General features: G+C 50.0%; 1 protein-coding gene across 1 annotated transcript in view; it reads right to left on the reverse strand.

Annotated features, from left to right (window-relative positions):
* Window positions 1-263: 263 nt before the first annotated feature.
* The window catches only part of LOC144108839 (uncharacterized), a 91,801-nt gene continuing 74,866 nt past the window's right edge, over window positions 264-17,198 (reverse strand). The window contains exons 3-4 of the mRNA XM_077642030.1: window positions 3,213-3,455; window positions 264-2,239 (exon numbers count right to left, since the gene is read on the reverse strand). Coding sequence (XP_077498156.1) covers window positions 2,114-2,239; window positions 3,213-3,455 — 369 coding nt within the window. The 3' untranslated portion in view covers window positions 264-2,113. The remainder of the gene's footprint in view (window positions 2,240-3,212; window positions 3,456-17,198) is intronic.

Consider the following 17,198-nt stretch of genomic DNA (forward strand, 5'->3'; position numbering starts at 1 on the left):
TCCAACCAATGGCGTCGGCCGATTCTCGTGACCCTGCTTGTGTGACAAAGCAGGGAGTGGTAGATGAATAGGGATAATCCCTTCCCTCTGGTTGGAAATGGACCCCTCTCTACATTTTGGTGCTGTTCCCTGCATTTTCACGCTAGCAGGGTCATAGAATCGGTCGACGCCATTGGCTGGAACGGGGTCCTTTGACGGGAAGAATCCGCTTCGTTTTTGAGTTGTATCCGACTATAGCTGAGAGAATATTCAGGACTTCAAGGTTGAATAAAAAGATACTTTATTACTTTTTCTTGCACAAGAAAAGAGGAAGCGTGGTTACAGACTTGGGCACTTCAAACGACAGAGATACTTAGCTCCGCATCTCCTTAAACATCTTTTTTTTTTTATTTGGGCTGCTACAATCGCCCCACAACGAGCCTCGCGTTGGTGGACCCACGTAGCGATGAAAGATGCGTGCATCGCTAAATGAACACGATGAGACAGAGAAGAAAGGACAAGCTTTGTTCGCTTACACGTACATACTTTTCTTGCCGGTACTTGCCACACACTGGCGTCATTACGAAAATGCGCGTGTGAATGTGAGAAATAAACAAAACAGTCACATGTTAAAAACGGCGCACGCTTGCGATGAAACTCAAGTTTGATAAACGGGGTATGGTGTGGCCCGTCAAAATACGCTGCCTCGCCTTGGGTGACAATGAACGAGCGAAGAGAGGCGGTATAAAAACTCGTACAAGAATGCTAAACGCGATGCCTCCGCGCATTAAAGAGGGAAACGAGCTACAAACTCACACGAACACACACGCACGCATGCACACATAGGCTAAGTGAAAAAATACTGTCTTGGCGTAAGAATACATATACTCTTCCGTCAGGTTTTTTTTTTGCTCCTTTTGCACCATCGGGGGTGAACGTGAATTTCCGGAGTGGGATCGTGTTGTGTGAGGCACATCAGTGAGCCGAAAGCCTCCTGAACGGTCAAGCTTAAAAGCTGTTGGGGAACTACCAACTGCTAGTGACGTCTAATATGACTTTCACTAGTTACAGTAGGCGCGTGTCATGGAAAGTCAGGCTTAATGCTATTGCTGGCCAGGCACTTCAATACTGTCAGAAACATATTTCAAGTTCTTTTAGCTATGGAAGATCACGATCAGACGATGGTGTTTTGGTCGGGGAAGTATTTCAAGGCACACAAGTTCTTTTGATGGCAGCTCTCACAGTGAGCAAGTACAACATAAAGCGCTATTAAAGGGCCTGTTACGTATGCACGCCCACATACGCACCCACTGTAACAAAACAGGTCCTAAAACGGGGGGTCAACATGGCCAAATAGGACCAAAATGTGATATATGCATTGAACTCAAATTTAAATTATCTGAAGAATACAAAGGGATAAAACCGTTGCGAAGCTCAATATAACTCTATCTGAAAGTATATGACAACACAGTAGCGCCACCCTATAAGGCTAACGTATGTGTCGGAGCGAATTATCGAAGGCGGAAAATGTCGTCCTAGTGCACCACCCTCTGGGCATCGCAGCCACTGCGCATGCGCGCAAGTCTCAGCAGTGACTCTGCCCATGCGTAGTGACTCCGAGTCCGTGCGTGTGGAAGAGGCGGTACTCTGACCAGATTTAGCGTCTCTTCTAACTATACTCCTGTACAAAGTTGGCGCGGCGGTTTGTAGCAAGAATAGCCGATGTCCAGGAACACAACGCGTGCTGTCTTGACGTCTTTGCGAACACGCCACAGCATGCGCAGTTGCGCGTCACTGCGGGTGGGCCTTATGGGAAAGCTGCAGGCACCGACTGCGCTCTTCGATGTCTTTCTTTTTTTCGTTTCTGCTTCGAACAGTGAGCCGTTATCATCGAGGGCGTTGCCGAGGGGGTCGGGTTGGGGTAGAAGAAGAATGTTCCGGTAGGGGTAAATGGTGGCGGAGGGGGGCTGCTACAAGACGGTGAGGGTCAGAGGGCGTCGATGCTCGCTGGGTGGGCCCTTGCCCTCGTCCCCGCTGCCGGGGGACGTGGGTGGGGTCCACCGCGATCAAAAGGCTCAGCCGTTCTGGACGGCCGCACGCCCCCCGCGCCATCTGCTGGCTGGGCCGCAGCGGCTCAGGGGTCGTGGGCGAAGTCGTTCTTGGGGTAGACTTGCGTTCGGGTCACGCGCACGTCACCGGCCACCTTGCCGATGGACTGGAACACCGGGTCCAGAAGGGTTCGCACCAGGCCGCCCCAGACCTGCACCGGGCAGAAAAGAGACGGCGTTTGCTTTCAAGGTGTCATAGTCACGAGTGGTTACAGATTGCGCATGCGTCACTCGACAACGTGACGGATTTGACCACGTGGTTTTGACCGAGGCAATGACTCGTTCGTAAAGAACACTTGACCACGCGTGACATGAGCAAGCAAGGTAAAAAGTAAAACGACGGATGGAGACGAGTCACTGGAGCCAGCGGCTTCCGATGCAACGATTCGTGGAAGCAATGAGGGCCATTAGGACTACTTTGGCTCGTAGAGGAGCACCGATGATTGGCTCAGCACGAACCGGCGCAAGAGAAATTTGCAACAAAAAATTAGCCACTTCCAGTTTCCAGGTTTACTTAAGGAGACGAATTGTTCGTGACCACGGCAGGCAAATGGTGAGAAGTGTGGACGTTTGGGCCGGTTGGCATGCACGGTATGAATAAGTAGGATGCACAGCGACAAAGTAGGGCAGGAAGAACATAAGACGCACCAAAATTCTCTAAATGAACACACAGAATGTGTATGTGCATTCCTCTTTCTCCCGATATGCGCAGTTTCCTACTTCCTGGCAAACGGCCAGAACGCGAATTAACCAGTCTGAATTGAGTAACACCTATCATTAACTTATCGGCGACAACCTCAACCACAAGAGGAACGTTTGCAGACGGACAAGACTCAAGAACGAATCCGCCAACGACCCATCAGAGAAGACCCTGCAACCAATGGCATCGACTTTGGTCATGACGACGTGCCTGCAATGGCAACTGCCGTGCCACGCTATAGCTGGTGCAAAGCGATTGACTACAACGTCTTCATATTTGGTCGATGGCGTTGGTTGGAGGGCTTCCTTTCCCCTTGGGTTCCATGTCCACAGACTGGGATGGCACGCTGCCATTGGCCTGCAGCAGGTTTATTGATGACGAAAAATGACCTCTCCCCACCGGTGATCCCCGGTGCTCCTTCTCACCCTGTGCACGACGTGGAGCAGCACGTCGAAGATGCGCAGCGCGGGCGTCAGCACCCACACGTGCAGCAGCGAGAGCAGCGAGAAGAGCAGCCCCCAGGTGAGGCCGCAGGGGAGCGCCAGCAGCGCCGCCAGCAGGCGGTAGCACCACAGCCGCGTGCTCGAGAACACCAGGTAGGTGAGCTTCCAGGCGCCGTCGAAGCCGTGGCTCGCGTCGGGCTCGGCCAGCACGTCCTCGAACACCAGCTGCGTGTGGCACAACGGGTCAGTTGAGAGTGTGAGGTCGGTGCACACACGGACTCTATATATACCGTACGATCGTGAGCAATATAAAAGGGAACAAATTTCGAGCACTCCTGTATTGGTTGCTCCGTAATTATGAGTGATCAGCACCGTTCTTTCTGCGCTCTTATGGTCTTGCTATTGACGCATAATATCCAAAAGAAAATTCGCAGTTCCTTCACACACCGATTGACCAGCATAAACTGACGTCTTATGTTTCTTCCTTCCTTTCTGTCTTTCTCTCTTTCTTTTTCTATCTATCTATCTATCCATCTATCCATCTATCCATCTATCCATCTATCCATCCATCCATCCATCCATCCATCCATCCATCCATCCATCCATCCATCCATCCATCCATCTATCTATCTATCTATCTATCTATCTATCTATCTATCTATCTATCTATCTATCTATCTATCTATCTATCTATCTATCTATCTATCTATCTATCTATCTATCTATCTATCTATCTATCTATCTATCTATCTATCTATCTATCTATCTATCTATCTATCTATCTATCTATCTATCTATCTATCTATCTATCTATCTATCTATCTATCTATCTATCTATCTATCTATCTATCTATCTATCTATCTATCTATCTATCTATCTATCTATCTATCTATCTATCTATCTATCTATCTATCTATCTATCTATCTATCTATCTATCTATCTATCTATCTATCTATCTATCTATCTATCTATCTATCTATCTATCTATCTATCTATCTATCTTTCTTTCTTTCTTTCTTTCTTTCTAAATAGCGAGTGGAGCAGGAGTTAAAGGTACGAGGCTTGACAAGAGATTTCTGCACTAGGTAACGTAATCGGCATGACACACAAGTGAACCCGCAACAAATATACAAACATATTCATGTAAACTTACACATGACAGAATACATCTGGCATGCATATGACAATGCATTTGGTCTGCATGCCCTTCAATGAATGATCAACTACATATAGTCCATATTTCAAGGGTCGGTTCACTGGATGACACTGTTCACAACACGGGAAGGAAACAACACCAAACAACAGTGACCAGAGGGAATTCACATAATCGAACAGAAGGTGAACACGAGTGGGCAAATCATGGGTTGAAAGAGAGCGATTGTGCTCTTGACTGTTCATTAGTCTTCGAGCTTTGCACCGCCAATTTCCTCTCATGCGAACACTCGTTCTGGTAAGACTCGGAACGCCACGGAGGATAATACGTAGAATTAACTCCATCAAGACTCGGGACACCCGGCCGTTACACGACACCGAGAAGTATCAGCGGCCCTCCACCAATCACAGTTCTTTCCCAACGCGCGCCTCAGAAGGCAGTCTTTCCCGAGCAACCCCAGCAGCATCGCATGCACCGCTCTATTGATATATAAACCGGCCCGAAAGTTCGCCAACCTTCGATTAGCCGGTGAATAGACCCACTAAATCGTCTCTTCCAGCTCACCCGACGCTTGTGCGAGCATCACTCCCCTAGCCTGCCCCGGTGACTCCACTTCAGAGCGCGAACAAGGCACACATCAAGCTGGAGTCGTCCTTCTTCCCCCTTCTGTGTCGCTTGTCTAAAGAGGGAAGAAGCAGGCGTCGAAAGGCAGTGGCAACGGCGGCGGACGCGGAAACGGTCTCCTCCAAACAAGACCCCTCACAGGGAGCACGTGCGGGCGATCCCAAATAAAACGAAGATGGGCACGACCGCCGCGGTACCGTTTTCTCTGCTCCACGACCAACCAGCAGCCTCCACAGCGGTTACTCTCTCTCTTGTTGTTATTTTTTTTTTTTAGATTTCGCACGCGCACGCGGACAGCGATGGGGCGGAAAAGAAGGCGACGGACAAAGACGCGCCCCTTTTTTCGCTCCTCAACGTCGTCGTCGACCCATGTATCGCTTAACAAGAACGACCGGAATTCGGGATCACCCCCCCCCCCCCCCCCCCCCCCCCCGCTTTCTTGCCGAAAGGAGACCTCTCAAAGGCCCCGCCAAAGCGCAGCGACATGCCAGCTGAGCAGGGCAGAGACCAAGAGGAGAAGGAGGAGAGAGCGCCCGCGGAATGCGCTGCTGCGGCGGCCTTCTAAAAACTTGCCGAGCGGAAGCGACTTCTCCCTCTCCGCACTCACGGAGGCCACACAGCAAACGGCATCGTCGTGCGCCGGCCCCTTTTCGACGACCCCGTAGCTTGCGGGGCGCAGACGTCTGCTGAACGTCAAGTGACGGCGACGAGCGGCAAAAAGAAAGGAAAACACAGAAAAGATGATAAACGCGAGGAAGAGGCAGCGTGGTATTTGTGCGTGGAAGCGAGGGGGGGAGGTGCCCTGTTAGGAGTTACGGCACATTCTCTCCACTCCTCGTGTAGCTGTATACCCCAAACGTTGTTTCTGTTTCGGCTGTACGCGCGAGCGAGCGTGTCTGGCTATCGCCGTCACTTCTTCCTGGCCTGTACGTGGGGGCTGTAGTTTTAGAACTGTAGGGATGCGCGGAGTCGACGAGCGACAAAATTAAGATGGCCTAAAAATACAAAAAAAAACACAAATTAAACAGCGATAGCTTAATCGCCGTTAGCATACAGTCAACGACTGCCCCCCGAGGTATGGGTTTCCCTCTAGACGCATGATCTCCTTAACTTTTCGAGTTACATTCGGAAGTAAAATAAACTGTTGTTGAGCGCGAAGTAGACGTTTTGTTTCATGTAGCTCGAACTCGTACGCGAACCGGTAGTGACGGAAACGGTTGCGAGGCGATCTCGCGTCCACTACTTCCAGCTGATGCAGAAAGTCAAAGGTAAGCTTGATATCCGTTGACAAACGTGTGTCCTGACGAGATCGAGGCGCAGGAAGAGAGATAAGACAGGGAATGGCATGACCAAGGGCGCAGAATTCTGGTGTCCTCACGTAGACGGATGCAAAATAAGTCACCGCAAAGACCAAATAATTTTGTTCGCGGATTAGAGACGTGGCGCTCATAAGCTGTGCAAAACCCATCACACGGGTTGGACATCGGTCCGTGTCGCAAGTGGTTCCTGCTCACTGAATGCATAACATTTTTCTAACTAGATTTAGAGTTAGTTAAAACTGCTACAGTTACGCACCCGTGTGGTCAACTTCAGGTTATACTAGTTGAAGTTGAAAGAAATAAATAAACTCGTAGCCCACAAGGAGAAAGAAGCTATTCGTTCGCCCACAGACCCATTCGCATTCTGTGGCCGCCGAAGGCTCGTTCTCGAGAGTAGATAATGTGTAGACCATGACCTATCAAGACCCGGCACGTCCCTCGTGACCTTCACCCCATTATTCGTGCCCTTCATGACCCGAACCCACGTGAGTAACAGTAATCACCGCAGCCACCAGAGTTTCAATAAACCGACGATGAACAAGGATGCCAGTGGCTCAGTCCGGACGGAGCTCACGTCCCAAAGACAGGAGTCATAGGATCGTCAAGCAGCAGCGCTGTGGCATCCCCAACATCAATTCTTCATCCTCAGATGCCATCATTGCAACATACTCTTCCCAATAATCAACAGGAGGATCCCAGAGGTCTTTTAGTATGGACATGTCTAGCCATAATGATTTACCTTGTGGCAGAAGCCCATGGTACGAGGAATCTGCGGAAGGAATCTATGGGTCTTCTTGTACGGGGCACTGGCCACCATGCTTTGACTTGCGGATGAAGTGTGTATGGTACAAACTGTATTTGAAACGCTGTGGATATCCACGCATATGATGACCGAAAGGATACGGATACAACTCAAGAACGAAGCGACAAATGCCCCTCAAAGGAGGTGCCTTCCAGCCAATAGCGTCGACCGATTCTCATGACGTCGTGGTCAATCCCCTCGGGCCTGCTAGCCTGAAATCGCGGAGAGTAGCTGATGCCTTGATCGGATTAACCACGGCGTCATGAAAATCGGTCGACACCATAGGCTGGAGGGCCTCATTTGAGGGGCATCTGCCGCTTTTTTCTTGAATTGTATCCGAATATAGAGGTCTTCGGGAACGGGCACGGCACGTCATCGTGTTTAGTCTTCTGACAGGAGTCGTCTTTGAAGCAAGGGAACAATACAGCCCAAAGCTCCACGTGCGCTTGCTTTTAGTGACGGGAAACACTCCAGGCATGCAAGATTGGCGCGGTCAGTATACCGACCTCACGGAGAGGCCTTGGCCGCGAGAACGAATGCCAGACATCGGCGGCCAGCCACCGCGTCAACGCCCGCGAAGCATACACACACGAGACGGGCCTCGAGTAAATATACGGCGGGCCTTTCACTCTTCAGCGGCTTTTCCCCAGCGGAGCAGGAGGCCATCTGTTATCTTTACGCGTGCCATTGTCCTGAGGCAGCGCGCTCTTTTGAGATTACGCCGAACGTCCCGCTTGGAGCCGCCACTGAACGTTGTCCATATTTGTGCTTGCACGAAACGTTACTCGCACACGCACACAGGACTTAAACTGTTCTGCAAGCTCCCCCCTCCCCCCCTTTCCTCCGAGTGATAGCTGCCAGGTTCTGGAGGCGCTTCGGTTAAGTCACACGCGCTCCGTGAGCTTAGGCTATAGCCGCCCTTAGCCGGAGGGCCCCAAAGCGTAAACATGGAAGTTCTGTGAGACCCACGGGTGCCCGTTCTGCTGCCGCTGCTGTCTCTGGCATCTTTACGTGTCATCTTGTCTCGGGAGGCCTCCTTGGTTAACGTCGGACTGGCTTCTTTCGGAAACAGCCGCTGGTCGTTCCTGTTCTTTATCCCTTCGGAGCAATGTTTTCTCTGCTCTCTTACCCTGGCTCAGAATGGGCGGAGCCATTTTATGACTCTGGGCATGCGACTCCACCTCGCAGTCTCGCATCACTTTTTGCTTGAGGGAGGAAGAGGGGGGGGGGGGGTGCTATGGCGCCTGGAAACGCTGAGTTGTTAGTATACGAACCTCTTGCGAGTGACTGCACTCAACAGCGTTAGGTCAACGCACTTAAGCTACGCCAGACAGGTATGTAGACTATTTTTCGCGCCTCGCGTGTATTGAGGGGGCTTGGTGAGGGAGAGGGTGGCTATGAGGAGAGGAAAAGCGCCTGACAAACCCCTGTCCTCGCGGCCATCATTGTTGTTCTCGCAGCGGGACATAGAAAAGCATCATGGCGTGGGCATATATAAACAGTTGCTTTACTCAGTAAACGATTAATTACTACCTATTTGTTATTGTTTTAGCTTAATTCTACGCAACCGCAGCATTCACAAGTGCAGTGCAGCAGTGCTGCGACCTGAGGAGTAATCGAGGCTTTAAAAAACTGTACGACAGACCGTCTCAGGGTCATAAGTCTCGGAGGACGCCAGGAGACTGCAGCGGGAGCCCTCGGCCCCAGGTTCAGTCATACTCTATGTGGCCTAGAAACTTTTGAAGATCATTGTATTTTTTTTTTGCTTGAGTACTGATCGTTACTTCACGCGATGGGCAGTACCGTTTACAACGTATCATTATTAAATGCGAACGGCGCAAGTGCCTTGGAACTCTTAAGAGTGGCCTTAAATGGACACTATGTACAAATGAAAGTTGGCCTGTATCAGTAGGCTGCCACGTTCTAATAACAAAGAAAGCATTTTAACCGGAAACGAATTTTTTACAATACAGGTGCCGCCATGCAGCGGTTAATTTCGCAAGTAAAATGCCTGCATCGACACCCGATTTTTTGTGCGGATCCCAGAGGCTATGCAACACTGTCAATCACTTCTAAACGGTGGCAACCGGTTCTTTTCGGTAAGGACGTCACGAATTTGAATTGACTGGCAGGAAGATTTTTAAATACAATTTTCTCGCCGATAAATTCTTCTTTCGCTGTCGGACAAAACGTCAGCATAGCCATAAAGACTCGGAGAATAACTTTTTGTGGAGAACAATCGGATGGTGTCCTCAGTGTCCCTAAATGCCTTTAAGGCCTTCAAGGGAGCAGCGCACTTCAGAGTTCGTTTGAGTTAACCGACTCCACGCCTCCCGCGCTTCGGTGCTGCCTTTTAGATGCAGTAAAACGGAGAGGTTGTTTTTCATTTTATACGTAGTTTTTTTTTTCTTCTATTTCCTCGTCTTTACTGAGGCTCAAACGCAATGGTATAACCACCAGCAGTGTTCGCAACGATCTGAATTGCACCGCACGCTGCTACAGCTCAGAATACTTCGAACGTCGCGTCATTCACCCTGAAATGCATGTAGAGCTTGCATAGAAGATATGCGTAAGCTCTATATGCAAATGCTTATAGAGCTTGACATGCAAATGCTCTTTCGCCACAGTCAATGGGTGGCGAACCTGGTGGTCAAATGCAGCGCTCGTTCTAACGCGCCTGAAGAGCTCTACGGCGCTCTCACTGAGAGTTCAAGAACAAGAACGAGATCTGTGGCTGCTAATAAAACCGCTGTGGCCGCCCCGAGCCCCACAAGCAGCAAAAACAATTGCGCAACGGTTACAACTGCACAAGTCGCTTTGACGGCGCGCCAACTCGCACATACTTAGAAGCGCCGAATTTTGTGCAATCCCCTCGTGAAATATGACGCCAACTTGTTGCCTGCGCGTCAAGCCATCTCCGTGGCCAAAAACTGCCACGCGAGTGCGTGTTTAAAAAAAAGAAAAAGAAATATGCCGTTCGCAAACGACGCGTATATCTGCGCAGCGCGCGTGCGCTAACAACACGTAGTTCTTGACTTTCAAAAATACATACAAAAAGGAGAAAAACTTGTTTGAACTCGGCGGGTTGGGTGCTCCAGCAAAAGGCGAGCTCTTAATTTTGGCTCCGCGGGCGGAGGGGTGTAAACAAATGCTGCAGGCTCTCGGTGGCTCGGTTCTCAACGACGCGTACGTTGGATCTCGGAGGAAGAAAAAGAATATTTTTCTGGCTGACGGGTTTAAAAATATCCTTTACCGCTCGCCTCCAACGAAGACAAACACCCTGCGGTACTGATGAAGAGTGAACAGGCAGAACGCATGGCAAACGCCACGGTAGCTCAGTAGCATAGCGAGTACCGCTACCACTACCGGTTACCGCGTACTACGGCCCGCCACTGCGAACGCGTTGATTGGTCACGACGAGAAAGGCGTGCGCGCTGTTGACAGGAACGTGGCGCCATCTGGCGCTCTCATCTCATGGCGATATGCGCACAAGCAGTGGCGGGCCACGTTACGGTGTAAGCTGTAGAGGTATCGGCACGCGCTATGCTAAAAGCTACTGAGGCGACAGCGTTCGGCTACTGAGGCGACAGCGAACGGTACGAGTTCGCAAGTCCGGTTAGTATGTCGGATGGAGTGGAAATGAAAACAGAAAATTTGTTTTGTTTTTTGAGGAAAACAAATGGCACAGTATATGTATCATTTATCTCGGTGGACACCCGAATTGCGCTGTAAGGGAAGGGATAAAGGAGGGAGTGGAAGAAGAAAGGTGCCGTAGTGAAGGGCTCCGGATTAGTTTCGACCACTTGGGGATCTTTATAACGTGCACTGACATCGCACAGCACACGGCCGCATTTCGCCTTCATCGAAACGCGGTCGCCGCGGCCGGGATTTAACGATCCACTGGCTGACTCAGTTTGCAACTGGCATGCGACGGTTATTTGTTTTTCGACGAGCTGCTCAATCGGGCAACGTCTGATATGGCAGCAGCAAGGTGGCATCGCGGTGTCTGATATATCTGCATGCCCTGTTTTCGTCCAGTGCGCGCGGACGCTCGCAGTCACCGCATACCGAACCTGATAACTCCTGGCTCGCTGCAGCAGGCCTGCGTTCTCTGGCGGTTCCGGTATCACTTGCGGCTGACGGAACACAGTTCTGCGTGGAAGGCGCCGGCGTGGTCGTCTTCGGTTACCCCTGCGCGTCACCGTCAAAGGGACCCGCCGCAGGCTGGCATATCACGCGACCGAATCGTCGTTCGATTCTCACGACGCACCGCCCGTCGCGTCCCATACGGCCTCCTTTGTCCTGACTGCGCCCGACGAACAATGGTGGAAGTGTACTCCGTTTCACTTTGGTCGCCGCGATGCGGTCACCTTAACCGGTTGGCAACCGAAGTAGTGACCTTGACGGATTCAACAATGCAGGGTGACTCAGGCCTTGCAGCCGCGGCTGTTCGGCAGATAGGCAAAGTGTTAACAAAAACAAAAAAAGAGAGACTGCCGTCCTGTGGCGTCAGATCACGCAATACGCACGTGATGGTGTGCTCCAATGTATGAAAATCGCAGAATTGTATTTCTGCTTTATTTATTTAAAAATATTGCAGCAGGCCTAAGTAGGAGGAGCATAAACATACACACAGAAAGGCATGATCACGAAGCAAAATCACCCGCTGCGGTGGCTCAGCGGTTAGGGCGCTCGACTACTGATCCGGAGTTCCCGGGTTCGAACCCGACCGCGGCGGCTGCGTTTTTATGGAGGAAAAACGCTAAGGCGCCCGTGTGCTGTGCGATGTCAGTGCACGTTAAAGATCCCCAGGTGGTCGAAATTATACCGGAGCCCTCCACTACGGCACCTCTTCTTCCTTTCTTCTTTCACTCCCTCCTTTACCCTTCCCTAACGGCGCGGTCCAACGATATATGAGACAGATACTGCACCATTTCCTTTCCCCCCCAAAACCAATTATAGTTACAAGCAAAATCAGTATAAAGTAGTTAAACAAACGCAGCTCTTGAATTGCAAACTACTAGGATAAAAAAGTGAATCCAACAATACAAGCTATGAAAAGAAAGAATACAGACATACTGAAATGTATAACTCTGAGAATAAGCCGTTACCAATCAATCACATCAAAAGATTCAGCGCTGGTGAAAAGTTCTTGTGGCAACTTGTTCCGATCGTCTATATAGAGTGCGGAGGGGGAGGGGGGGGGGGAATGAGTATTTAAATACGCTAATTCTAGCTCTGTATAGATTTTATAACGGCAAGTGATTGGAATACTGTCTTCAGTGGCAACCGAGCAGGTGTCGCCGTCATACGCTGTAATCGATAATGCCCGGATGCAAAATAAAAAAAGGCTAAGCGAATGAAACCCAAAAATGCAAAAAAAAAAAGACCAACAACGGCTAAGATCAGAATAACTGCGGCGCTCAACTAGCACTCACGACAGTTACTTCGTGCAGAGATTGTGGACGATAATTACTTCGTAGTTAGCCTTTAAGAGAGTAATGGTCAGTCTCTGTGGGACTAGGGGTGTGACAACGCTGTCACTCTCCCACAAAAACCTCACTTTTACACCCCATCTATCCCTTTCTGGCTGGACACTGTCCAGGTGGGACAACTAAGAGTAGGCGCTTTGGATGCAGTTAGTCCCTGAAAGGAGTGACTCCTACACCTCATTTACTCCTTTCTTTCTGTCAGTGAACATATTTTTCAGATTAAGGTAGGCAAACGAAAATTAACCGCTCTTGAGAGCGTGTCCTATGTGATTGCGGGACCTGAAAGGGCATCGCCGAGTTGGATTTTGTAGAGGGTGCTCTCAGTAATCTTGCGCTCGATTGCTGGTTAGTGAGGATCAGGTTAGGCTGGGGGTTTATCATGCGCCAACACAACACCGTATTCTGCGAGGAGCGCCGTAGTGAATGGGCTCAGGATTAATTTCCGCCACCACCCGCAGCTTTTTTTCTTCAACGGACACCGAAGAGAGTCTCAATACCTGAGTGCTTCTGAACATCTGTGACGTCGTAACCTGACACATCCACAAGTCTTCACACGCGCATAATTATGAAGCCCAGAGTGATTATAAGAATGTTACCGCGGGTATCGGACCACCGTACACTCTAAACAGAAAGGAGTAACAAAGGAGTAAACTGTCGTCTACCGCACTCTCTTTTATAAAAGGCAGTGCTCTTGAGAACAGCTTACCCCCTTTTCACCCCCATATAGGAGTATCCGTGTTTAGATTGTAGGTCAACGAGGGGTTCGAAGCAAAGCCGTTGAACCTTGTCAGTATGAACTCATGCGTTAGAAGCCATGCTCGGCCGCAGAGAAATGGACCTTCCGAACTTCGGTGCAAGTAGACAGCAATTACGACATTTGCAACGTTGCCAAGTTTTTCCGCATAATACCAGACGGCGTGAAGCGTATACCCATGGACTACAAAACGTTTCGCGTTTACACCTATAGGCTTACCGTCAGAGATGAGATTAACCACGTTTTTTTTTTTCCACGCCTATCTTCGAAACGCGTGCGTCTATAACAAGGCTCAACTACTACCCTTCTTTACCAAGGCGCTTTTCTCGGGCAATCATTCCTTCTTAAGCGTCCGTCGAGGACTGGATTACGATCACAGTGCTGCCCATGTAATCTCCGCTAATGATTCCGCGCGGTTTCGTCATTGTGATAGATTACGGCTATTACCCGGACATTACACCCCGCATTCGAGGCGAGCACGTTGCTTTCGGGTTTACGTGTAATGCGGGAATAACGGATACTCGCTAAAAAAAGATGATGGCGATGCTTGTAAATATAGTCGCCATTTCGCCGAACCACTGAATGGACCGGTTCTTTCTCGTAACAGACAACTCGGCTGCACGGGAGGGAGTATATAATAAGGAAGCGCCTCCACGGGCAAATTGAGGCGTCACTCCTGCCGCTGTACGACGCTTTATCTCGGGACGGAATTGAGCTCCATCGCCGGGCACGCACGCACGTACGCAAGAAAAATAAATGAATAAAAGGTAATAGCGCCCCTCATCTCCCTGTGTTTTGGTACGAACCAAAGCGATCCATCTCCGCCGTTGATTCGTTGCTTATAGTTTTCAACTCTCTGCGGCGCCGTAATCCATCGTCTCGTTTATAACATTATCCCGTTCTTGCGTGTTTTGTGTTGTCCTAGGGAAGCGTAGTTTGCGCACCACACTATACTTCTATGACTCGCAAATATAAAATTATCACCTCCCCCCCTCATCGCCGCCGCAAAATTTCTACCTTTTTTTGGGTGGCTTGTTTCGTGTGCATAGTTAAAGCTATCAAGAAGAACTGCTTCCTACACTTCACGTTGGCGGAACCAAAGCGTTGGTACGTATAAAGCGGGAGTTCGAATCAAGCGAGTTCGGGCTAATGAGATATACCGATGCAATTTACCGTATACTGGCTTCTTGTCTAGGGGTCACTTGTGATACATCGCCGCTCTGTGCCTGTCTGTCAAAGGAAAAAAAAAAGGCAATACGAATGAAGGAGAGGCGTGCTTGGGGAGAGGGGGTTGACGCGCACCAGACGAGACGACCCTTCCATGCCTTCCGGTACTGCCCCCTTCCTTGTTCCACTTTGCTTCTTCAGCTGTTTCTTTCAAATAGTCCCCGAAAGAAGAAAGAAATGCACGAAAGTAGGAAAAAGAAAGACGTCTCAAGAACCGGAAGACGAAGAAGACGAGGCAGGAGGTTCGGTGGCGCCGTCTCCCGGCCGATGCGTGATGCGCACGCGACGACGACCTGCCCTCTACTGCGGCGTGCCCCCGTGACGAAGGTATAAGGACACGGCAACGCCCCGTAGAAGAGCCGCGCGCTTCTTTCGGCTTCTTCCACACCTCCAGGAGCGGTAGTTGCGGCATAGCCACCGCGAGCCCAGCCTCAGTGCCGAGAAAACTAGCAGCACCAAACCAGCATACTATGTGCGAGCACGCGCAACCGTGTTGAGCTAGCCTGTCTATAATTCAGCGCGGCAATGACCGTGAGCGGTTCCGACAACTCGTTATGCGCGTTCAAGTTTTCCTCTTTCTTTCTTTCTTTCTTTCTTTCTTTCTTTCTTTCTTTCTTTCTTTCTTATTATTTCTAGCTCGCCTGCGTCTGGGCGAAGACACATCAGTGTATACAACGTGTATCTGCATACGAGATGGAGCGAAACAGCGCAGGCACAGAAGAGGTAAGAGAACTGGAAAGATAAAAAAAGGGATGGAACGAACGGATTGAGAAAGAAAGCGTATGCGGCAGATAGAAAGAGAAGAAAAAGAAACCACGACGAGATGACCCTTGAAAGAAGCCATGCGCTGCTGTAGGAGAAAGGAAGGCTGTGCGGCGTTATAAGAATAGAGCCGAGGGGGGCTCCTGGGATGGACATTTTCGCTGTCGGGATGGCTCCTGCTGCTGCTGTTAGTGCTGCTGCCTGCTGCACGGATCGCTGACTTTTCCTCCTTTCCACGAGCGCGCGGCGCCTTCCTTTCCTCACAGTAGTTTGTCTCTGTGTGTTTGTATATGCATACGCACGCGGCTTCTTCGAAACAAAGTTGCGCGACTACGCGAAAGCACAGAAAAAAACGCAACAGAAACAGTCCAATAACAACAATAAAGACGGAAGGAGGGAGAGAGCGATTAGAACGAGAGTGAAGCAATACAAGGGAAAAATGGAGAGGAGGACAGGTTGGCGGCGGGACGCTCTTCGGCAACAAAGCCTGACAGCAAGCAAATAGATGCAGATGAAAAAGCACATCCACAACTTGGTGGTCACGCAAACCCAACCAGGGCGGTGGCTTAGAAAGGGGGGGGGGGGGGGGGGGGGGATGGTCTGCGAACCGCGAAGTTCGATGACCGCGGACATCGCCTCCTCGCCTCCGGCCTTACACTCTCACCACTAAGTGTTCTCTCCCCCTCCGCACGCAGCCAAGCTTTTGAGCGCAGAGTACTAAGGGAGGAGGTTGAGGAGGAGGGTTAGCTAGCGAAGGTAGAAAGGGGAGAGGGTGTCGGTCTTCCAGGCACTCTTGCCCCTGATGGGACGTCCGTAACACCCCCATCCCCCTTTTCAAGCAAACAGAGTGCTGACCGCTAGACTAGCATCACACCGGACTTTTAAAGCGAAAGGAAGCGATCGAGCGACGCTTTCCGCCTATAGCGAACACAGAAAGAGACAGAAAGAAAAGGTGGGTGGATGAGAAGACCATACAATTTGGATGCAACGCGTGGGCTGTTGGAAAAAAAGATTACAGAACTGACAGCATCGCAGCGGTGATTTTGAATGTAGAGTAAGAACTTGCACACAGAAGATTGAACATTATTAAACTGAATATATACCACACTATGACTGTTCGCTAAATTACAACGCAATTGGACAAATAATATGCTGGCAGGCAGCAAAAAATGTGCGAGATTAAAAATAAAAAACAAGAAACGTAGTGAAAGGAAGTGTTTTGAAGATGTCAGAAAAAAAATGTGTGTGTCCAGCTGTTGCCTGTCCTGGTCACCTGCAGGCCGCGGTAGAACCTCAGAGTCCTTCTTTCTCTGTTCGTGTGGGATATGTGGCCGCTACTAATCTAAAATCTTAATCGTGAATGTAATTTCCACCTATTCCCTTTGTTCTGTGTATTCGATGAGTGCGTATTCGGCGTCTGTTCCCAATGACGGGAAGCATACAAACTTTGAGCCCCTCGCACACTGAATGAAAGTGTCACTATCATCCCATTACTTTTCGCCTTTGAAATCGAGCGTCGTTTGCATTGTGCGCCGCTTTTTGTGCCGGGAGCTCGCCATTGTTTGAGTCCTCAATCAAACAGAGCAAAGGCGGACAGGAAATGCAGTTCATAACGGCCCTCTCTTTGTCTCTGCTGCTGGCTCGCGTCCTGAAAAACCCGGACGTCGATATGGGCTATACCCGCGCATCTGTTTGAATAGGGCAACGCCCACAATTAGTGGGACGCATTTGACTCACGCTATGGAGCCTCGCCATATATAGTATGCTGACGTGAGCGGAAGCTATGAGTTATATTCACCGCTGGTTGGGGGGGGGGGGATAATGCTCAGCGGC

The sequence above is a fragment of the Amblyomma americanum genome, chromosome 10, assembly GCF_052857255.1.
Source record: "Amblyomma americanum isolate KBUSLIRL-KWMA chromosome 10, ASM5285725v1, whole genome shotgun sequence".
Lineage (NCBI taxonomy): Eukaryota > Metazoa > Arthropoda > Arachnida > Ixodida > Ixodidae > Amblyomma > Amblyomma americanum.